The sequence below is a fragment of the Drosophila mauritiana genome, chromosome 3L (genome assembly GCF_004382145.1).
Source record: "Drosophila mauritiana strain mau12 chromosome 3L, ASM438214v1, whole genome shotgun sequence".
Classification (NCBI taxonomy): domain Eukaryota; kingdom Metazoa; phylum Arthropoda; class Insecta; order Diptera; family Drosophilidae; genus Drosophila; species Drosophila mauritiana.
This window is the reverse complement of record NC_046669.1, coordinates 7,810,320-7,827,969: the sequence shown is the minus strand read 5'-3', so window position 1 is coordinate 7,827,969 and position 17,650 is coordinate 7,810,320. Positions and strand designations below refer to the sequence as shown.

The 17,650-nt window shown below is 39.1% G+C and overlaps 3 protein-coding genes and 6 non-coding genes across 10 annotated transcripts; all 9 read left to right on the top strand.

Annotated features, from left to right (window-relative positions):
• Window positions 1–890: 890 nt before the first annotated feature.
• LOC117141308 lies at window positions 891–1,472 on the top strand. Its single transcript, XM_033304695.1, has one exon. The coding sequence runs from the start codon at window positions 977–979 to the stop codon at window positions 1,442–1,444; it is 468 nt and encodes a 155-aa protein (XP_033160586.1). The 5' UTR covers window positions 891–976; the 3' UTR covers window positions 1,445–1,472.
• A 127-nt stretch (window positions 1,473–1,599) lies between these two features.
• On the top strand, window positions 1,600–2,500 carry LOC117141307. Its single transcript, XM_033304694.1, has 2 exons — window positions 1,600–2,080; window positions 2,189–2,500. The coding sequence occupies exons 1-2, from the start codon at window positions 1,615–1,617 to the stop codon at window positions 2,455–2,457; spliced, it is 735 nt and encodes a 244-aa protein (XP_033160585.1). The 5' UTR covers window positions 1,600–1,614; the 3' UTR covers window positions 2,458–2,500.
• A 65-nt stretch (window positions 2,501–2,565) lies between these two features.
• On the top strand, window positions 2,566–2,648 carry Trnal-cag. The gene has a single exon. It is a non-coding gene; the product is annotated as a tRNA-Leu (tRNA).
• Window positions 2,649–4,765: 2,117 nt separating this feature from the next.
• Window positions 4,766–4,848, top strand: Trnal-cag. The gene has a single exon. It is a non-coding gene; the product is annotated as a tRNA-Leu (tRNA).
• Window positions 4,849–5,098: 250 nt separating this feature from the next.
• Window positions 5,099–5,181, top strand: Trnal-cag. The gene has a single exon. It is a non-coding gene; the product is annotated as a tRNA-Leu (tRNA).
• Window positions 5,182–9,935: 4,754 nt separating this feature from the next.
• On the top strand, window positions 9,936–10,018 carry Trnal-cag. The gene has a single exon. It is a non-coding gene; the product is annotated as a tRNA-Leu (tRNA).
• A 141-nt stretch (window positions 10,019–10,159) lies between these two features.
• On the top strand, window positions 10,160–10,242 carry Trnal-cag. Its single transcript has one exon. It is a non-coding gene; the product is annotated as a tRNA-Leu (tRNA).
• A 163-nt stretch (window positions 10,243–10,405) lies between these two features.
• Window positions 10,406–10,488, top strand: Trnal-cag. The gene has a single exon. It is a non-coding gene; the product is annotated as a tRNA-Leu (tRNA).
• Window positions 10,489–11,986: 1,498 nt separating this feature from the next.
• On the top strand, window positions 11,987–16,305 carry LOC117141199. 2 transcript variants are annotated; one of them, XM_033304549.1, is made up of 4 exons: window positions 11,987–12,227; window positions 12,658–12,824; window positions 14,542–14,839; window positions 15,202–16,305. In XM_033304549.1, the coding sequence occupies exons 2-4, from the start codon at window positions 12,658–12,660 to the stop codon at window positions 15,994–15,996; spliced, it is 1,260 nt and encodes a 419-aa protein (XP_033160440.1). In that variant the 5' UTR covers window positions 11,987–12,227; the 3' UTR covers window positions 15,997–16,305. The 2 variants fall into 2 exon arrangements, with proteins under 2 accessions (XP_033160440.1, XP_033160441.1); XM_033304550.1 differs by lacking the exons at window positions 11,987–12,227; window positions 12,658–12,824 and adding an exon at window positions 14,304–14,406.
• The last annotated feature ends 1,345 nt before the right edge of the window (window positions 16,306–17,650 follow it).

The following is a 17,650-nucleotide window of genomic DNA, read 5'->3' as shown; positions in this document are numbered from 1 at the left end:
GAAATTCGTTTTAGTTAAATTACTTGGAAACGTGAATGAATTCTAGACTTTATTTGTCTAGAAGATTGTGGGTTGAAAGATCGTCTGAATTAAGAGTGTCCTTGAACTCGCTAAAGAGAACATGAGAACATAGTCGACTATGATGTTGAAGATTAGGTAATAGTTACACTGCTATTATAACCACATAACAGATTTTGAAATCTTTAAAATTATTTTAAACCAAGAAATGGAAGGTTTACGTTAATTAGAACACTACTCCATCCCAACTTATAATAGGAATCTATGGAACACTTTTATCCCTGAAATTTATTGGCAGCTTATCAATTACTGAATCGTTAACCACATGTACAATTGCAGTGCTAATACCCATTTGACAACTAATTAGCAACAATGTCCGATGGAGTGCACACACTGATTGATTGGCAAACGATTGGCACGAAATAATAAAGAGTTTCGTTGGAATATCGGTCTCAGGGGTTGCCAACAATTAGTGGGATTTAAAACCCAAAGTCAAAGTCGCAGAGCGATTTGCATATGACTGAAAAACCAACAGACAGTCGGATTGAACAAATCCAAAATTCAAATTGTGAAAAGCCGTTGGCCTCTGGTTTGCCATAAAGAGCTGCTGCAAATTTCTTGCATATTTGCACACGGATTTACAATAAATTGCAATTATGCAAATTGAGCGAGTCGAATGTTTTCGGAGCCGTAGCTCTTCAAACGAACTCCAAAAGATGCCAGACATTAATCATGGCTAGCAATTAGCAATTATTTATATTGACGGGGCGTGTCAATATCTGGGCAATGATAAATGGTTTTCAAATTTTTGTAACTACATCACCCTGGAAAAAGTTATCGTACTTGCTTTCGATTAAATTCTTTTCCATTAATCGTGCGGTCAAGTTCAGTACTAAGTAGGCCTTGCATATAAATTGACAAAAGAAAAGGAAAATTTTCCCTAATAATAACTGCAAGCATGGACATCCAGCAGAAAACTATGAAGTCACCTTCGAAGGATTCATCTGATTCCCCTGATAAAAAGCGCAAGTCCTTAAAAATCGCGCCCTTATTAAAACCAGTTGCCCTTAGTATTTCAAACAGTTATGGATTGGATTGGTATTTGATCAACGTGGAAAACAACATGCCCCGAAAAAAGAGGAGGTACTTCATCGACCTATCGTTCTTCTCCGATGAACTGCATAAGTTCATCCCGCACTCCCTGCACCTTCTAAAGTACCCAAACTGGAGCGCCATCTTCCTGGCCACAACGCCTCGTAGCTTCATGAACTATCAAGCCCACTTCCCGATGAAACCCATCCTGACATTCACACCCATGATCAAGACGGCTTCGAAACTGGAATCTTGGAAGATGAAGATAAGACCCGGACATCTGCCCGTGATAAACAATTCTAGGCCATCAGTAATACGTCGGCGTCGCAAATAAATTGACAAAAGGAAAGGAAATTTTTACTTAAAGCTAAAATGAAAATATTTAATTAAAATATCTCAAAAATTAAATATAAAGGAAATTTTTCTTTCAAATTTAAAAATAAATGAAGTTGGCTTTGTCTTTTCATTAAATACCAAATACCGAGTGTTAAAATTACTATTATAATGAAAGATAAGCTATTCATTAATACCCTAAAATCCTTCAACGAGTTGACAAAAGATGATCAGAAAAAGTGCAAGGATCTGTTCGAAAGACCTCTCCACCCCAAAATAAAAAAATATAAATACATGAAGTTTACACAGGAAATTCTCCAGAAGTTTCCAGATGAAAGTCAGAAGAAGCCGTATTTCTTGACATTTCAGACAATATCTTTGCACGACAAGTACAGTGCTCTAATATTTAGTCTTTGTGGCATTTTCGAAAGCTTCCATTTAATCATTTACTTCGGAGTCTTTGAGGACGAAAAAGTTCAAAAAAAGGAGGTATTTATCTGTGATATTTTGATCAACTTAATAAAAAAGGATTTGCCCAATTTGAAAATTTTCACCATGAAATTTGTTCTACTGCACAATAACTTGATTAATAAAAATGTGGTCAAGATTCTTTCAGAAATGGAGTCCAGCATCTGCAGTAAGTTTTTATTCATAGCTGATCCGGGATATTGGAGATATTCAAATATGCATAACCCCTATGCTGAAAATACTTCTTTTGAAATATTAAACACTTCCATTACCGCAGAAAATATAGAAGAAATATTCGGCAAATATAGAAAGATCGCTGGCACAAAGAACATTCAATACCTGGAACAGTTTCTAAGGGACTTCTATAAGCTTTCCCGAGTACTATTGACTGACAATATATCCATAACATTGCACCTTTGCACCTTGGAATGCGTGGATAATTTTGAAATTATAATTCGCAGTCACATGGAGGCCTTAAAGGAGCACATAACTCGAAAGCTGATATTTGAACTTTTGAGGGCATTGATCATTATCTATGGACGCTGATGCAGGCATTGAACTAAAAATTAAATGTATGCGTTTATTTTTTATTTATTTATTTGTGTAAAAGATTTTCTTTTCGGCGAAAGATATTTTGACACCCGATTTTTGCAGGTCAGGATGGCCGAGTGGTCTAAGGCGCTGCGTTCAGGTCGCAGTCTACTCTGTAGGCGTGGGTTCGAATCCCACTTCTGACAATACTTTTTGGAATCTAAAAAAAACTTAGTTTATTAAGAAATTATTTCTTCGTTAGATAAAGCATGTCCAAACCACATATTTTAAATCGTTATTGTAAAGCTGGTTGGGGTAAAAGCCCCTTAAATCCCACACAAGTAATTTCTCTCGCCCTGCTGACAATTGGTCCACTATCTTGTTGTTGTATGATGGAGCTCCATTCAGATGATATTGGGTAATCAATGGGGGCATTAAAGTGCATTAGGCGTGCCGCAAACCAGCTTATCACGGCCTGAACATGACTGCGATGCAAAGTCATTCATCAAACGTTTGACCGTGAGCAAATGGTTTGTGTGCTATTATTGAAAGAGAGCCAGATTCAGGTTTATGACCACACGAATCCCCTCCCAGTTCAGATAACCAGTCAAAACTGCGATGAAAGGCAACCCGTCCAGACCTTGTACGACAAATGCTGCTGATTCCCGTTCCGAATTTGTCGACGCAGTGGATTTGGCGATATTCTCTTGCATATAGTAACCGCAGAACTGACCCAGCCAAATGGCATTGAGCTCCTGCCCTGAATATCAGAATTGGAATCGAAATCAGAATCCAATACAACTGTGTCAGCTGCGACTTGCTTTGTTTACAAACAAATAAGGCAAAGAAGAGAAATGCAAACTTAACCAACACTTTGCTGACTAAATTGTGTCAGTCTTATATTACCCTCAGCCAATTCGCATGCCCCCACCTACCTTACTAAAATGCTGTCATGTCTGTGGGTATATTTTTCCGCAGTTTAATGGTTTTTTGATGCATTCTAAATTAATAAAAATTGCGTGCGCAATTGTTGCTCGACTTGAGCAGTGCTGCTGACCCATTTCGATGATTATAAATGAGTATAACTTATCAAGCGAGACTTGCCTTGGAACTAAACTGAGTTTTAGCTGTCTGTCTGTTTGTATGCTTCTTTTTTCCGCACTAGCACTTCGAGTGCACTGTAATTTGTTTATTTTAACTTTATATCAGCAAGGGAAAGGCAACAAGTTCAATGGCAGAAATCATTTCTCGACGCTTGTCAAAACATTTTTCGATTTGATTTTACATTTTTCGTTTCGATTTGGTTATTTTCCTGCGATAAACAAATAATTAGCGGAAAAATGCGCAAATGCAAATTACGTCCATTCGCAAACTCACAGACATCTGTCTATGGCCATATCTATCTGTACTATATGCGTATGAAGATGTCGGCATCGAGTCAAAGGAAAGCCATAAACAATGCCCGTCTATTCTTCGCCAGCGAATGTATCTTTTCGAGGCAGTGTCAAAATCTAATTGGAATTTTTCCCACTATGAACAGTGAGCGGCGGAAAAACTGTCGTCGAGTGCTGGCCAAACTCATTAAAATATCCATTTCCCCAACGAAAAAGCGAACTACGCGGCGTGCAGCTTTGAGCAGTAGTAATAAATAATACAAAATATTAAAAGACAACAAAAGACGAACGCCGCTTAATGAGAAGGGTTCGGTTTTTTGTACCCCAGTTCCGTTCCCAAGATGCGCCACGCCCCCTTGAACCGGATTATTATTAGCCAGTTCGCTTTTGGCTCGAATCGAGGAATGCTACGGGTCTTGACCTCTTTTCCAGTTACGCTTTTTGGGAAATCCGCAGAGATATAGGTATTCTGAAAGGCCTCGTTGTCTTTTGTTCGTTGGCGGCGATTGTCTGCGATTTGTACGCAAGCCCAACCCCGAAACCCAGAGATAAGATATATCTGTACGCAAGCGACTTTGTAAACAGTTGTCGGCGTTTGTACAAAGTGCAACCGCAAAGCAGCTGATCGAATCGATTTAATTCGCAATTACTCCGTCATAAAATTGCACAGTTCTTGTTATTTAACTCTCGATTGGTTGTGTAATGCCAGCAAATTAACATCCACAATTATAAGCGGCAAATACAAGCATGTTCCTCGGTTTTATTTCTCGTGAGAAAGTTGGTTAATTTGCATAAAAACTCGCACAGTTAAATCAGGCCGAGAGTTATGGCAGTTTTTTGTAAACCACTTTTTATAGCAGAACCATATAAAGGGCGAACGAATTAGCGAGCGCCATGGAAAACGCGCATTTGGTATGCTCATCCCATGTGTCAGGATGGCCGAGTGGTCTAAGGCGCTGCGTTCAGGTCGCAGTCTACTCTGTAGGCGTGGGTTCGAATCCCACTTCTGACAAAGATTTTTTGTTGTTCAAGAATTTTAAATTATATTTAATTAACAATTAATTAATCGACATTTCCTATTCCTATATTGAATTCAGAAACTATGCAGGTTGAACAATGCAGTTGTAAAATTGTTCTTTTTTATTCTTTCTTAAATATATTTACACCTAAAAATAAATGCTCTTAATTTATATAATTAAAGGAATATGCTGGAAATATTTATAATTTTTACACGGCGTTTTCGGGTTCTCGTTACTTTCATAGTCAGGATGGCCGAGTGGTCTAAGGCGCTGCGTTCAGGTCGCAGTCTACTCTGTAGGCGTGGGTTCGAATCCCACTTCTGACAAAACATTTTTTGTATCCTTTTTATATTTATCTATCTAATCAAATAGCTTATTTATTCAAGTTATTTTGGTCAGTTTTTAGTTGCCCCAGCCAAGAATAACAATTCGATTGCTTGAATCTAAATAAATGTGCGCGTGTGTTGGTGTACTGGTTAAGGCGTAAACAAAAACATGTGCAAAAGGCCAAAACTTCAATCAAGTGAAATGGAAATTGAAAATGTATAACGGAAAAACATGTGGGAATACGCAAATCAATTTGTTTGGCCAAGAGAGAAAGATCGCAGGCGGCGGATCAGGCGGATAGACCATATGTATGCTTCCCGGAATTGCCAAAATTCCGCACTTGCGGCTCCATTGGGGCTCGTTGTTTTCAGACTATGTGGGTGTCATCTGTTTAGTTTTGGTGGAAAACTAATTCGATTTTAATAAACTTTTTGCTTGAATTAATTGCAGACTTTTCTCCAAAATGGAGGGCGATAATTCATGGCGCCTTCGCTGTCTGTGTTTAACGCTTAAATTACTTGTTGTTTTACTCTTTTGTGGGTAATTTATTTGGCTGCCCTTTCATTGATTGACTTGACTTTTATGTGAGGTTTTATAGGCGTTGCACTGACGTGTGTATGAGCAGAAAAGCAAAAAAATCCCCAAAATGTATACAGTTTCGGAGTTTATGACTCTGCAGAAAAACGCCTTTATGTTCACTCAGTTACACACAAACACAGAATCTTAAGTGCACAGAAACAATTTTGTTTTGTTGGAAATCGTCTCATTAGCTTATATTGAAAAAAATTAAGATTCCTTAAGTTGTGTTGTAAAAGAATTATTTTTGACATTAAATAAAATTGAGCTTTAAATATAACTTTTAAAAATAAAGAAATTCATTTGGAGATCATTGCTTATGTAATTCTGTAAAGTTTTAGTTTTACAATCAGTAAATGACTAACTTCTTTGTTTTTTTGTTTGCGGTCATAGAAAATTCCATTTTAGGAAAAAATTTGACGGCCTACGGAAATGTATACAAAATCGCGAGGGCGTACTTTGAAATTAGTAATCAAAATAAACTTAAAGTAAGAAAAACTTCGATTTATAGAAAGAATCTACAAATATATCGCTTTGAATTACTTTTAAATTCGGATGTTCAACTTACAGAGAGTGCAACTTTGGGGCGATTCGGGTGCGTTTCTACGGCGATTCGCTGGCGTTTCTTGATAAACAACGGAAGCTGTAGCTTCTGGATTTGCGATAATCGCAGGCTGAGTACTGCGTTTACCCGAAAAGTGTGGAATTTTCGTGTTTTTTTTTTGTTTCAAAAATTCCTGCAAGTCAATCAACCCGTCATTTTATGCTGTTGATATTTCATTTTTAGCTTTTTCGCTTCTTTGGTTTTTTGCCTTTTGTTGCCGCTGCTGTTGTTGCTGTTATTTTTGTTATTTCTGTTATTTATAGACGCACACATGGAAGCGCAGCCAAAATAAAAGCGCACGCACCAAACACACACACACAAACACACATGTCACAGACAGAATTTCGTAATTGCACGTCGCCGGTTGCTTGGATGTTTCCTTCGGAATTAAAAATCTTTCTACATAACTAAACACATTTTATAGCCCGCATTTCGGTTTATTATTATAATCCGCAGTGGAAAGTATGGAAAACACAAAGACACACACCGCGACCTCCGCTTTTGCCGCTCTTCTACACGCGCGATGTTTACTGCGACGCTGCCGCCAGCCGAATGCAGGCGGAATGAAGCAGAAATGAGCTTAAAGCGGCGAGCGAAGACGAAGATCGTGAACGTGGGCAGTGCTGCCAACTTGGCTTTTTTCCCGTCACAAATGGCTTCTTTCGCAGATCGATTAGATCTCATGAAACAAGGGCCATGTTTTGGAATAAAGTTTTTCAGCACAAGGATAATGGTGGCACCCGAAGATCAATAAGCTAAATACAGGCTCATAATCAAAACATAAAATATTTAATATACCACAAAATTCGCTTAACATAAAAACAGATATTATTTACGACAAAATTGGCAGCACTGATCGCAGAAACGCTCTCAGAGAAACGAAGAGAGCGAAATAATTTGTTCGTGTTTGTTGTTTGCTTAAATTTCTTAATTTTTTATGCGTGGGAGAGTTCTATCTGTTCTCCGTCTCTTTTTCTCTAATTTCAAATCGCTGCACGTGCAATGCAAAACGACCAAAATTAATAAGAAAACTAGAAATGATAAGGATAAGCGCATAAATATTTAAACATTTTTTTGGAAAGAGACAAATGAAAAAAATTCTTAATTTTCTTGATTTTTAAATGCGTTTATTAGTGAGAACTTTAATACGTATGTAAGAAATTAAGTAATAAATAAATCGACAGTACTTTAAGATTTTATAGTGTCCTTAAGTGAATTCCCATTTAATGAGTACCGCCATGGCTGGGTTATTGTTGGAACTTAGATGTTTTAGAACCACAAGCTGCATCTTTAATTAAGTGTGTTTAAGACAAACAAAACCGGTTTTTTTCTACAACTTGTTTGCAGGTGCTTTCTTTGGACTTCACCCCCTGCAACTCCCCACCCCATTCTACACACATATATGCAAATTCGTATTTTTTCCCCTCCCACAACAAACACGCCCCCACAATAATTTGTTTTATTGCGATCGTAAAAAAACTGAGCAACAGAATGGGAAAAATACAAAAATATGGCATTCGCCTGAGCCGCCAAAGTCGAGACAATGAAACCTGTTAATTAACTTTGCTCAAATTTGGCAGAAAAGTATCGCGACAAAATAGCCAGGGCAAAAAGAAGAGTGAGCCACAATTGATTAATGCTCCACTGAGTCTTCAGTTTGTTTAGACCCCTCCTTCAATTTATATACGTATTTATTTATTTTTTGGTGTTTTTGACTTTGAACTTGAAAAGGAGCATTGACTTTGTCACGACGGAGTTGTATCAATGGAACTCTAATTGAAATATTATGGGGAGATTTTCATATGGCTTCGGATATTAATTGAAACATACTGTACAGAGATTAGTCGATAAAAAGTGGGATGGGCAAATTCTATACATCAATCATTAGTTTTTAGTCATCATTTTAGTTTTGTTCTTTATAATAAATGATTTATAAATCATTTAGTTTTTGAAAGCGACAACCTTAACGATTTCTTTCCATAAAACTGAACTGTTCAGATTAGTGTGTTACTCAGCTCAAAGCCCCATTTAAATATGAATGCAATTATATTAAAGAACCCAATAAATCAAAGCGGCCATAAACGCGTGTCGTTTGGCTGTCCAGTGTTGTGGAATAGCCATTTGTCACTTGGTATCAGCGTGAATTAAACACTTTTCCCCGCCCACAGATGCCTGGTGCTAAAGCAGATTAAATCTTCGGAAACTAGACAATATCTTCATTAAATGATTTGCTCTAAAGAACTCATGAAAAGACGGCCCAAGGTAATCGGGTGTTAACTTAATCCAAACTCCATTTGCATCAGCTCGAAGCTGGAAAAGCATTCAATGCCTCAGTTTAACCTTTGTGCGGCTGTGCTAACAACTCTGCTGACATATCATGGGGTTTTGGCCGGGAGGGGATTTTCCACTGTTGACCCACATACCTGTTAATACCTGTCGCTCCCCAGAATACCGAATTCAGAATTGTTATGGTAATTTACAACCTCCAGTTAAATATTTCAGCTGCACCCAACTGTTGCAGCCCGCTGGGCTGCGCTTATTTATATTTGTATTGTGATCGAGTTGACAGTAGCACAAATTTTGATTGATGACGCTTGATTGACATTCGGGCAATTTGCTAATTCTATTTCTAGTTGGCCACAGGAAAATGTGTCGCCTTTTGTGGGTCACCGCGGTCCTCAAACAATTCTTGTACGCGCCGATCATTAATCATAATGAGTCGAGTGCAATTGAGGTGGTCTTTGCAGTGGCTGCGTTGCTAACTAGCAAATTAATGGGAATTATGTACGCTGGGTGGCTGTTGGGAGCGAAAACTTTAATTAACTTGGGCTGTCAGGTCGAGTTGGCCGATTAACATACGCTCGGGCCTATCAAGTGTCTGCCATCAGTCTGTAAAAATGGAAAATATCCAGTCCAGTACGGCCACTCAAAGTCAAAGTGGAGCGGCTGTGCTGCGGCTCCAACTAATTGAAATGCATTGAAAGTGCGTGCGACCAGTAAATGCTGCATATAAAAAAATAAACAAACAAATAGCAACAACGAAAACAGTGGCAGCAACTGCAGCTGCGTGTGAAATGTCAAGCGGTCCGCACTTTGGGCTAGTTGACATTTTGCCAGTTTGGCTAACCGAAAAACTACAACTTAATTACTCCCGTTTCGATCGTCAGCTCCCCCTCAGCAACCTTTGCGATGAATATCGCCATTTTGTTGCCTGTCATTTGTTGGGCAACAAATCGAAATATATAAAAAAAGTGACACTTGCCAATCTGCACAGTGTGATGTATGACGTTGACCCGATTTCGCCTGCTTTTTATTATCATTTCCATCGCCTGCATGTTGATTTCGTGTCTTGTCTGTCCGTACACACCTTTCCAAGCCGCGACGAGCGGCAATTTGTCTTTGCCTCAGGGGTGCCGATTATAATAATTCATCGGGAGTGCATTCGAGTGTGGGCAGCAAGTTCAAAGTGTTAAGTGTGATTTTCAAACATTTGTAATACACGGCGTATACTTAATGTTGCCAAAGTACAATGCCAGCGAATCGGATTGGCCTTCTGGCATCCGAACAACAACTGTCAGGATGGCCGAGTGGTCTAAGGCGCTGCGTTCAGGTCGCAGTCTACTCTGTAGGCGTGGGTTCGAATCCCACTTCTGACAAGAAATTTTTGCCACTTTTTCATTTCATTTTTTTAGACTACAAAAATATAAATTTCTAAAATCTAAATTATTTTACAGTTATTAAATCAAGAACACACTCTCCCTTGATCAAACTGGAAATTGGCACTCGTTAGTTTAACAGTCAGGATGGCCGAGTGGTCTAAGGCGCTGCGTTCAGGTCGCAGTCTACTCTGTAGGCGTGGGTTCGAATCCCACTTCTGACAATACTTTTTTATTCAATTTTAAACAAAATCAAAAATACATATTTTTTTTAATACCAATTACACTATTTTTACTTGTGCTAAACAGTTTTTTCAGTTTCGAGAATGAACCGTTTCAGTATGTGGTCCCCAACCAAAACAATATTTGGCCTTGTAATTCTAAAGAGTCAGGATGGCCGAGTGGTCTAAGGCGCTGCGTTCAGGTCGCAGTCTACTCTGTAGGCGTGGGTTCGAATCCCACTTCTGACAAAGATTTTTTGTCCAATTTCATACAGCAAAACAATTATTTTTTTCCAACTTAATCTTTTTTAGCCCCTCACAATGATCACCATTTGTTTGGAGCATTCATTAGATTGTTTTAATGAGCCAGCTTCCCTCCCAGGGGCGCCACAAAAATTACAAGTAAATCAATTTGTAACCGTCTAATTGTCAATATTCCAATCACATAATCGGCTGCCAGTTAACGATTGCCCCCGGCTGTCGGGCAGACCGACAGATACAGCGAGACCACACACAAGCGATGATGAAGCCTGGCCCCTTGGGAATTATCGCCGTCTGGCATCGCCGGCAAACACTTCTACTTCTACATTCATCGCCAACTCGAGTCATTCGGCTCAATCAGACAGAAATTAAAATGCTGACTGAGCGCGTTTTCGAATGCGGCCCACTCAGTAGTTTGTGTTTTCACAATTGTTCTTGGGAAAAACAGTGCAGGTCCATCCGTAATTATGCTGCTGTTTGTCGGTCGTAAAACGCAATCAACTGGCCACGACAATTGACAATTTGGCTAGTGTAAAACTAGCCATTAAAGTTTTATTTGCTTTAGCACTTGAGAAATTGAGGCTGGCCTGGCCATAACAGGCGAATGGGTCAATTGGCATGTGACAGCAAGAGCTGCAAGCTGCAGGCTGCAATTTCCACAGACAATGCAAATTGACGTCGTGGAAATATGAGTGATGTGACAAGTGGATGCTTATCTGCGGCTCGACGCCCCTGTTTTTTTCGAGGGGCTTGCCTCCTTCGGCTGATGAGCGCCCATTGAAATTTATGACTTCGTCGAACCGCCAATTGATTGGCTTTTAAATATCCAAATGAAGGCTGCCAATCGCGAATTGTGCGGCCGTAATTAATGTACAAAAATCGTTTGAACGCACGCCCCAAAGCAACACCTGCAGCTGTTGGTATCTTTATTTATGGAAAGCTTTTAACACTTTTAATTAATTATGGGATGGAACAGTTGGCGGCTTAGCTATGTCGCAAATTTATGGCACTACAAATTGATAAGCGCAAATGCTATCTAAATGCTAATTTCTAGAAAAACATATAAAACTAGAGTTAATTGGCATTTAAGTATTGCATTATAAATAAATACATTATATATAATCAATTACAAGCTGCGTAATTAAAAGGTGCGCAGACATCATATTATTAAGTAGAAGTTGAAGTACTTTCGTCGAAGTAATTTAGATTCATTGCGCAGTACTTTCTTCCTAAAACACTATAATATTTTAAATATGATTCATTGAAATATATCATAAAAGAAATACCTATTTTTTAATGTCCCTCAATGGTAGCTTTTACTGTGCGCGATTGAAATCTCAGCCTGATTCCGAATTGGTCAGAGCTTTCCGGCGAAGATCTCGCACGCATGGGCACAAAGCTCGACAAAGCTGGAGAGACGCTCTCCAAACCGAGCTTCGCGCGGTGCCTTCGGATGACGCAGGCGGAGCTTTCGACAGTCTGCGCCCACGAGTGACGTAGCGCAGTATAGAATGCAGAACGTAACAGAATCGTAATCGGAGCCGCATAGCATACCGCTAATTAGCAGATAGAAGCCCTTTTCATTTAATCGTATCTAGCTGCGATCGCTTAAACCGGCGCCAATTTTATTCAAAGTTCCGTAACCGAAAGCTTTCACCTAGTGTTCTCATAGTGGGGTTATTAAACTCAGAACGGCCGGTCAGAGAAAAGGAGACTTCGTGTGACAGGTAAGTTTATTATGTACATAAGTATCTGTTTGCCTAAGATAAGCATACGTAAATAATGGCTATGTGGGGTACATATGTTTATATTTAATTTCATAGTATTTTGTAAAAGACCACGCGGCTTTGAAAAGCAAGCACCAGTTATCCAAAAAAGCTCTTCCGTGGATGTGCATCTTATTGGTGCTTTTCAACGTGCAGCAAGGCAAGCTTTTATTCGCAAGAGCGAAAGTTCTTGGGGTCATTATAGGTTTTCATTTATTCTTAAGTATGGCGTGTATGAAAATAAATAAGACATATTTATGCACTTATTTTCTTTGTTTCTTAAACTAGATCTAAAATGTAACGATACGAATTCTTGGTATAAAATAATAATGAGCAATAAGCTTACATTTAAATGAGTGACTTTATCTAATTTTAAAATAATCTTTATTAGATGACCAATATGATAACCACTCTTCGGATTTGCCAGGCTGTGTCGCTAAATCCTAGCGCTAATGGGCCGGAACCATTATTGCCATCTTCCTCCAGGATTTGCCTGATGGGTTGCCAGGATGTGAAGCCCAATGAGCTGCGTCGTTTTCCAGTCCACGATACCGATCGGTGAGTATTATATACATACATACATATGTAGGTTCCTGCCAAGAACCACATTAAACCTGTTTTTAGAGCCTACGGAGAGCTTTCCGATCGATTCGATCACTGAAGCTTGTTTTTGTTGCGAATCACAAGTGCTCATTCTTTATTTTAAACACCACATCCCATACCATTAAAGCCATAACAATCCAAAGCTTTGGTCCCCGCTCGGTGCTCCTCTTCTTCGTCTGATACCGATACCGATACTCGCAGTCAAAGGTCATTGAACTCTCGCCCTCCCTCTCTTCCTCTGTCTCTCTCTGTTTTTTCTCGATTCGCATAGAAGTGCATCATTTTCATAGGAATATCTCAATGCCATGGCGGCTAAGAACTTGTGCAGTGCAGCAATCAGAAATGCAATAATGCCGATGTGGGCGGGGCAGTGGGTGGGCGGGGGATAGGTCCCAGATTCCGACTCCCATTTATTTATAGCTCTCACGCTCTCCTGTAAATGCAACAAATGCGCGTGGGGCTCTGCTCTGCTGGCCGTGAAGTGAAGTTATTTTGTGTTTTTCTTTGCCGCTTCTTCATCTCCAGTTTCTGCAGTTGGTGCGCAAAAAAAAAATAGTGTTCCGTCTGCCAAAGTTACTTGGCATTGGCCATGGAGTTTAGAGTGAACCACTGTTAGGCATATTCTTTCTCTTTCTTAGGAAACCCCAGAATGTTACGTTTTATTTATTATCAAGGAAAGCTAATCTTTTACCTTTTGGCGGTATTATCTCCAAATGTACTTTGAGACCAAAAAGTCACTTTCATAAGCAAAATCAAAATAAAGCATTTTTTTTTATAAGAATGACAATTTAAAGAATGTACTGGAAGTTCGCTAAGTTTAATTAACTGTAGTCATTGAGTTCCGTTTAAAAAGTTGCAAGATTCCGATATGAAATTTTAAAGTGAATTATGACAATAATGTTAGTTTCTAACGGCTGTACGTATGTTTTGTAAATTAAGCATAAACCATTTTTATGAAAAGGTTTTCAAATGGGCAAGCGATTAAAATTTATTTAAAACTTGGCTAACAAGTTAGATTAAATAAGGTAGACAATGATTTTGCTGTCCCTGACCTGCGCAATAATTTCGCATTCGGTCCACCCTAAAGGCCTTAATTGTTGTTGTTGTTTCGCCTAGCCATAAGCATAAGGCAAAAAGAAAATAAGCTGCATTCCCCCATCTTCCACACATTGGCAGCAACAACAAAAATAGGGGGAAGTTGAGCAGAAGCTGCAGCAAAAGCAACAGCAACAACAAACAATAACAATTCCCCGCTAAACTTCCGCTGAGCGAGAAGGAGCGTACGAAAGCGCTGCTTCTCGTTCGCACTCGCAAAAGAAGCATAAAAAGAGCTTAATTGCAGCGAAAACTTTTTCAAGAACTTTTCCAAGAGAGAGCGATAAAGAGAGCGGAGAGCGAAAGTCGGATCTAATTTAAAAGCGTCGCAAGAACCAGAACGAAACTCCAATGCAGTTTCATTTTGTCAGTTTAATCATTAAACAAAGAACCGCACAACCGATCGCAACAAGCTCGTGGACTCTTTTTCTCCCAATAATTGGTATGTTTTCCATTTTGTGATAACTAGGAAAATGTGTGAAAAGCTTTTTCTCCCTCCAAAAGAAGCGTACTGAACTAAGCTTTCGGTGGTTAGTAATAGTAGTCGTTATTTCTTATTTTTCTTATTTACGTGCAGCTGCAATCATTGGCTGCGTCACTTTGGAGTCAGCGCTAAACTGGTGGATCAACTCGGCGGCCTCCAAAAGCTGCGCATCTGCTCCAGACACTTTAGCCAACGCCAGGAGATGGCCAAAACCCGCATCAAGATGACGCCGCTGCGCAAGTCCTCGTCCTCCAAGGGTATTGTGCTACCCATTAACGGCGCTGGAGGGTCTGTCATTGCAGGAGCGGGAGCAGGAGGAGGAGCTGCAGGAACTGGGAGCGGTGCAGTCAAGTCGGCGGTGGCCAGCAGCACCACCATTGAACTTGTTGAGGTGAGTGGCAGCACAAAAGAAAACAAAAGTTCAGCTTTCATAGGGGTTGGTAATTGACCCAAGCTAAACTTCAATTCAGACAGAAATTATGTTTTAGTCTTCATAACGCAATTTTCGTTATTTTTTAACCAATCGAAATAAATCATTTGCGCATTAAATGGTACTCTAAACAACATTAAATACAAGCATGACTTAAAAAATACTTACAAAGCTATTTTTCGGTAAAAATTTAATTTTTTATAACGGATAGCGACAGACCTAGAAGAGAGACGACGTTCGACGTTCTTTAAATGTAATATTCTTATTTTCTAATTTGTCTGTACATATATAAATGTATTTTAATGAACCGCCTTTTCTTTCAGAGCCCCAATAGACACCAGGCCAAGAAGACCAACACCGGCATTATGCCCATGCCACAGCGTTCCCACTCCATTAGCTCCTCGGCCTCCAGCGATGTGCTGTCCATAAACTCCGACTACGAAGCCTCGTTACCACTATCAGCCTTAGAGGATTCCCAGAATGGACTGAACCGCCTGGATAACGGCCAAGCCAAGAAGAGGAAACTGTACGTGATCACCGAAAAATCGGATGAGACGAAGGGTCAGACTCTGGAGACAAATGGACAGCCCAAGAAGCGTAAGATGTTCGTGGTTGTGGAGCAGGATAAAGATGTGGCGGGCAAGAAACTAATGATTATGGCCGACAAGCCGCAGGCCAATCTTACCCAGCATTTGGAGAAACTACTGCCCGAGCTATTGAATCGCATACAGGACAAAGAACAGAAGCAGATCAAACCAGCTCCAGTGGTGGCTAAAGCCAAGCCGGTGGTTAACAATCCCAGACCACATATAACATTGCCGCCCAAAAAGAATCCAACTAACTTTGCAAAGATCACGTCCACACCAAGCTCAGTGCCTTCATCCATCCAGATGCCACTGCCAATTCAGAATACCAAGATCCTAAAGTCCGAGAATTCGGAGCTGACAATGAATTCGGAGGAGATCGAGACGAACATAAATCTATCGCCCGACTTCCGCTTCCTAATGAAAATCCTACCCAAGTTGGAACAGCTGCCCGAGCCGCACAAGCAGAACGTGAAGCGTTCCATCCAGATCTTCGTGGAGAAGAGCTACAGTATTTACGGCAACAAGGATTAGTTATCAGTATTTGGGCACACCGTTTATTTTCCATTTCACGTGAAGCAGTTCCCTTTATTTTCGTACATACATTTACATCAAAGGCATTTCATAACTTTGTCTAAGACTGAAGCAGAACCAATTTAATTTCTAAGCCAATTGTAAGAGCTGGAGCAGCTCCCCATTTAGACATGTAAGCTTATCTGAAATTTGATATTACCCACCTGGAGATGGGTAGATTTTGTAAAAGTTGAGCCATAAAAACGAATTAAGATTGATTTCTTTCTATATTGAATATATGAAAGCTTGACTTAAGCCAGATAAAAAACCGTCCAAGAGTCTTGTTTTTGGGATAAGAAGGTATATAACTAGGGAATATTACCACCACCTACAATAAATAACACTTGGGTTTTTTTCTTATCTTTTTGGTTTTTTTTTGCATTGTAATTCCAAAGAACTTTATTTAGTTTGAAAGCATTTGTTTACGGTTTTTCTTCTTCCATATTTCTTTCTTTTTTTTTTAGTTACGTTATAATAATGTTTAGTAAGTCTAATGCGGTTTTATTTAGTGTGGTTTAGTTTAGTTAATACAATGGTTAGTGTGTCTTTACGATTTCAATGTAAATTATGCAGCTTCACTTCGTCCTGGAGAAAGGATTGCATTTGGTAATTTACAATTTCCACCGACCCATTTACCACTACACTGTTTTGGGTCTTAGTTTCATTTTAAGTTAGTTTATATCCGGTTAATGTGGTTAATACATTACATACAGAGGTGGTCAAAAGTATTTACACAACGAGCTTTTTTTTCAATTGTCAACTAATTGAAAAAAAAGCTCGTTGTGTAAATACTTTTGACCACCTCTGTATATACAGTTAAACACTTCATGTTTAATTTAGCTTGCGGATCAAGGAAACCAAATTATGTGTAAAGTATTAGGGAACTTTGTTGCGTGCTTTTACTGGATGAGGATTTCTACATGATTGGAGAGACTCCATTTCGAGTGCTACATTATAATCGAGTAATATACTTTTTACAACATTTAGCAAATTTCCCGTACACATACAATAACTCGTATATCATATTTTTGGTTAAGCATTTGCCATCGATTTTTGAAGGTTATAGGATGTGTTTTATATGGATTTAAATCGTGTTTGTTAACTACGTTTTGGAGTGTCCTACATTATAGCGTTTGCCTTTTTGTCGGTTAGCGTATCGAGTGTTTTTACATGCTGCTTATAAGAAAAAATATTTGCCTTAAGGTTGTCCTACGAAACAGTTATGTCATCATCATCAATGAGAAGCAATCACAAAGTTTTCTCTAAATTTATGTACGACGATTACTATATTTATCATTTTCTTTAGTATTTACATAATATCTCGAAGTGCACAAAGCAGCCAGCTTCTGTCTGGTTAGTGTAAGCAACTAGAACTACATTCACTGTGGAGTCGAAGATGCTCAATTATCCTTTTTGCATTTACACAACGAGTTGGTTAATCGTCGGTTAGATGTGGGTTAGTGGGTTCGGGTTAAAAAAACTGTGTCACAATTTCTACAAACAGCCTTTTGTTAAACATGTTAAACGTACATATATGTGGTTATTTGTATGCTATGCGAATTTGGGATTATTTCATATATGTATATAGGAGTATTTTGTAATTTTTACATTTAAT

Coding starts and splice junctions, on each gene's coding strand:
- LOC117141308 (XM_033304695.1), top strand. CDS start 977: ATGGACATCCAGCAGAAAACTATGAAGTCACCTTCGAAGGATTCATCT.
- LOC117141307 (XM_033304694.1), top strand. CDS start 1,615: ATGAAAGATAAGCTATTCATTAATACCCTAAAATCCTTCAACGAGTTG. Junction 2,081..2,188: donor AATGGAGTCCAGCATCTGCA/GTAAGTTTTTAT, acceptor CCATTACCGCAG/AAAATATAGAAGAAATATTC.
- LOC117141199 (XM_033304549.1), top strand. CDS start 12,658: ATGACCAATATGATAACCACTCTTCGGATTTGCCAGGCTGTGTCGCTA. Junction 12,825..14,541: donor CCAGTCCACGATACCGATCG/GTGAGTATTATA, acceptor ATTTACGTGCAG/CTGCAATCATTGGCTGCGTC. Junction 14,840..15,201: donor CCACCATTGAACTTGTTGAG/GTGAGTGGCAGC, acceptor CTTTTCTTTCAG/AGCCCCAATAGACACCAGGC.